The sequence below is a fragment of the Jatropha curcas genome, chromosome 4 (genome assembly GCF_041381405.1).
Source record: "Jatropha curcas cultivar XTBG-Jc1 chromosome 4, XTBG_Jcur_1.0, whole genome shotgun sequence".
Lineage (NCBI taxonomy): Eukaryota > Viridiplantae > Streptophyta > Magnoliopsida > Malpighiales > Euphorbiaceae > Jatropha > Jatropha curcas.
Window position 1 is genome coordinate 24986700 of NC_143154.1, and position 4454 is coordinate 24991153.

At 33.1% G+C, this 4454-nt stretch overlaps 1 protein-coding gene across 1 annotated transcript; it reads left to right on the forward strand.

Annotated features, from left to right (window-relative positions):
* The first annotated feature begins 1781 nt into the window (after positions 1-1781).
* LOC105638582 (DELLA protein GAI) lies at positions 1782-3992 on the forward strand. Its single transcript, XM_089720469.1, has one exon. It carries the CDS (start codon positions 2020-2022, stop codon positions 3802-3804), a length of 1785 nt encoding a protein of 594 aa, XP_089576595.1. The 5' UTR covers positions 1782-2019; the 3' UTR covers positions 3805-3992.
* Positions 3993-4454: the final 462 nt, after the last annotated feature.

A 4454-nucleotide genomic window follows, 5' to 3' on the forward strand; every position in this document is an offset into this window, starting at 1 on the left:
AATTACTTATATTTAATTCAAAAATTAAAATTTAAACTTTTAAATTAGATATAAGTGCTCCAGTTATGGTAAATAGATGTTAAATGTAATCATTATTATAGTTTCATCCCTTTTATTTTATAAATATACTAATTAATTATTACATTAAACTATACATTTTTTTAAAAAAATGTTATTTTAATAGTCAAATGTTGATAAATTTGATTATTTAGTTTTTTTACTTTACTCTATTTAAAAATAAAATGCAAACATATTATTATTTTAAAATGAATTTCATTTTTTTAATTTAATAATTTTCATTGTGATAATTTTTAATTTGGACATGAACATATTTTTCATACACTTTATAAAAAATGTTGAAATAATTTAAAAATTGAGTACGAAGAAATTATGGTTAAGAAATTTTATATATAAAAAAAACGAATGTTTCAAAATTCAAGTATAAATTTTATAAACATTGGTGATAAAATTAAACAAAGAAGAAAAGGATGATGACTTAAATTTATTCGATTATATTATCATCAAGGGTACACAAATTTTTATTAGAATCTACATGAGATAAAATTACGATTTAGTTCATTTTTAAATGAGACATTTTTATAATTGATAAGAACGAGGTATAAATTTGATATCGACGTGGTGTGGTCTAGTTTGAGAATAATATTAAAGTGTTGGTAAGTCTATGAACATGAAAAAAAAAAAAAAAACCTGCTTAAATTATAGTGACATTTACACATACCTCTTTTTATATTCTAAAATTAACACATGCCTTTTGAAATAAATCGTCCGTTATACAATCACCTTCTTCCGTTCAAAAACAGTCTTGTTCCGGTTAAATGACAAATGAAATGACCATTTTAACCATTAACATATTAATTAATTCTAGAATATAAAAGGAGATGTGTGTAAATTTCATTATAATTTAGAAATGTGTTTTTTTTTCCTAAATATTGTGATGCTTAAGTCAATTAGAAAATAAAAGTAAATGAAAAAAATATGTCAAAAAAATTTTAAAAAGAGATTTTTTCTTTTAATATATATTAAGACATGCTGTTGAATGGAATTTTAAGATTTTATTAATAATATATATTATAAAAGAAAGTTATAAACTTGATTGAGCAAAATCAGGTAGACCAAGCCTTACAGTAAAATAGAGCCTGAGCGTCCAACACGCGCCTGTAGAAAGGTAGTGTTTACCACCCATGGCGATTTTGATAAACAAATCTGCTAGTTGATAGCGTAGTACGGCAGCCTGACAATTCTAAAAACCCAAATTTATTAGTGAAAGTCTAAAAATATGATTTTTATATTTATTTATATGTCTCACCAAATTAAATATTTTAAATTTAACTCCTGAATTGTTTTAATTAAAATAAAAAAGATATTCTCGGACTTACTCATTTGTGATGTGAAATCTTTTTCCAAAGTAATTATAAAAATGCATTCTCTCACATCAAAAAAATTAAATTCCATTTGATATCATTATTTTACAGACACATCTATATCAAATAATAACTTATTATACACAAATTAACTTGAAAATATCCTAATAATTGATACAAATAAATAATAAATATATTTTTTTTTCTTTTTATATGGCATATTCCATGTTTCAATTTCTAAAAATAAAAATTTGGGTATACAGTAGCTGTACACAATTACCAATTGAAGGCATCTTTTTCAGCATTGCGGTGCTGCCACGGCTCTTTTCGATGCCTTTAAGCACTGGCCGGACCCAAATTTTTATACATCCCCCATATAATATAGATAGATTAATTTTTTATAAGAAAAAAAAAAAGAAAATCCCAAAAAAGATTTTAAAAATAAAATAATAAATTATTATTATGGCCTCCCTTTCTTCCTTATCTTCTCCATTCCCATTCTACAATCTTTCTCCTGTTCCTCCATTGGACCTTCCACCCATCTCTTCTCCTTCCTATCATTTTCCTTCTAAATTATCACCCAATAGAACTCTTATGTTTCTCTAATTACGCTTTTCCAATAAAAAGAATCAAGAAAATGAGGAAAAGAGATCTTCAAGAAAGTTCCGATGTGGGTGGCGGCGGCGACGGCAAAGGTGAATCTTTGTCAATGGGGAAAGGAAAATTATGGAATGAAGAGCAAGATAGTGGGGCTGTAGATGAATTACTTGCTGTATTAGGTTACAAAGTCCGGTCATCGGACATGGCCGACGTTGCTCAAAAGCTTGAACAACTTGAGATGGTAATGGGTACAGCTCAAGAAGATGGGATTTCTCATCTTTCTACTGATACTGTACATTATAATCCTTCAGATCTCTCCGGTTGGGTTCAAAGCATGCTTTCTGAGTTTAATAATTCCCCTTTCGGTCTTGATTCCTCTGATATCCTTCAAAATCAAGATTCTACAATTTCTTTCTCTAGGAATCCACAACCAGGAATTTTCAGTGACGACTCCGAATACGATCTTCGTGCAATTCCTGGTGTGATTGCTTATCCACCGCCGCCACCACAACAGCAGCAAAACGATTCATTAGAGAGAGAAAGTACAAACTCAAGAAAGCGTATGAAAATGGCTTCTGGTTCTGATAATAATTTAACCGTTTCATCTTCATCTTCACTGTCATCTCCTTCTCCGCCATCACAAATTACGATATCTGGTAATTTGTCAGAGTCAGCTCGGCCTGTAGTCCTAATCGACTCACAGGAAACTGGAATTCGACTCGTACATACGCTTTTAGCGTGTGCAGAAGCTGTTCAACAAGATAATTTGAAACTAGCAGAAGCATTATTGAAGCACATAGGTTTGCTCGCGGCGTCTCAAGCTAGTTCTATGAGAAAAGTCGCTACTTATTTTGCAGAAGCATTAGCTCGTCGAATTTACAAAATCTACCCTCAAGAGAGCTTGGATCCTTCCTATTCTGATACTTTAGAGATGCATTTCTACGAAACCTGTCCTTACCTCAAATTCGCTCATTTCACAGCTAATCAAGCCATTCTCGAGGCATTTTCAACTGCAAATCGAGTACATGTGATTGATTTTGGGCTTAAACAAGGTATGCAGTGGCCGGCGCTTATGCAAGCACTTGCTTTGAGGCCAGGTGGCCCGCCGTCTTTCCGTTTAACCGGGATTGGACCACCGCAGCCTAATAATACCGATACTTTGCAGCAAGTCGGTTGGAAGTTAGCGCAATTGGCGGAAGCTATTGGTGTTGAATTTGAATTCCGTGGTTTCGTTGCGAATAGTTTGGCGGATCTGCAGCCGGAAATGCTCGACGTCCGCCCTGATGTCGAGACGGTCGCCGTCAATTCGGTTTTCGAGCTTCACCGCCTCCTGGCCCGTCCAGGTGGGATTGATAAAGTTCTTTCCTCTGTTAAAGCAATGAAGCCTAAAATTGTAACCATTGTTGAACAAGAAGCAAACCACAACGGTCCGGTTTTTTTAGACCGGTTTACTGAAGCGTTGCATTACTATTCGAGTTTGTTTGACTCGTTGGAAGGATCTGGGTCAGTTGTACCGAGTCAAGACCTGGTTATGTCCGAGTTATACTTAGGAAGGCAGATTTGTAATGTTGTAGCTTGGGAAGGAGCAGACCGAGTTGAGCGACATGAGACGCTTGCTCAGTGGAGAACTCGGATTGATGCAGCTGGGTTCGAACCGGTTCACCTTGGTTCAAACGCGTATAAACAAGCTGGCATGTTGTTAGATATATTCGCTGGTGGTGATGGGTATAGAGTAGAGGAAAAAGATGGATGCTTGATGCTTGGTTGGCATACGAGACCGCTAATTGTCACCTCGGCTTGGAAACCCGGCGGTTCGAGTTAACTCAGTATAGCGACTGAGTTGAAGTTAGCGAGTCAGTGAATCTCAAAGCCTGGGGGTGTGAGTGAGACTTGACACAGAGAGGGTAAAAGTAAGAAAAACAAATCCAAGTGTGTAATTTCCAGTGTTTTTTCTTTAACCTCTTGGTCCTTTTTTTCTTTTTATCAATGTAATATTAGATTTTTGTTTTCTTTTGGTTTTTTTTTTTTAATTTTTTGTCAATGAGAATATGTATGTATTTAACTTTTTAAAATAAAATTGCTCGTTTTCTTAGAAAAAGGATTTATATACCAACATATTGTTTCGGCAATTTTACTCCTTAATCAAACTTTATTTGTAATTAAGTTACAGAGTCGAAAAACGTATTCGGCAACAATTTTTAAATTAGCTTTTTTAATATTTTGATTAAATTAAAATTTTATCTCCATTAATTATAGTATTCGGTCTGCCATTCAATTATCACCGAAAAAGATAATATTGTCCATTATTGGAAGCGGTTTATTTGAATAACATCTCTGATTTAATTAAAAAATATAGGTAAGAACGAACTTATTAGTGGTTTGATGGCAGAAGAACCCTAGAAAAAAGAAAAAATGAAGCATATTCATATAAGGAAGACTAGTTCAATTTCTGTCTCTTTTGTTTGTATGAAC

Excerpts from the sequence above, each read along its gene's own strand:
- LOC105638582 (XM_089720469.1), top strand. The coding sequence starts at position 2,020 with ATGAGGAAAAGAGATCTTCAAGAAAGTTCCGATGTGGGTGGCGGCGGC.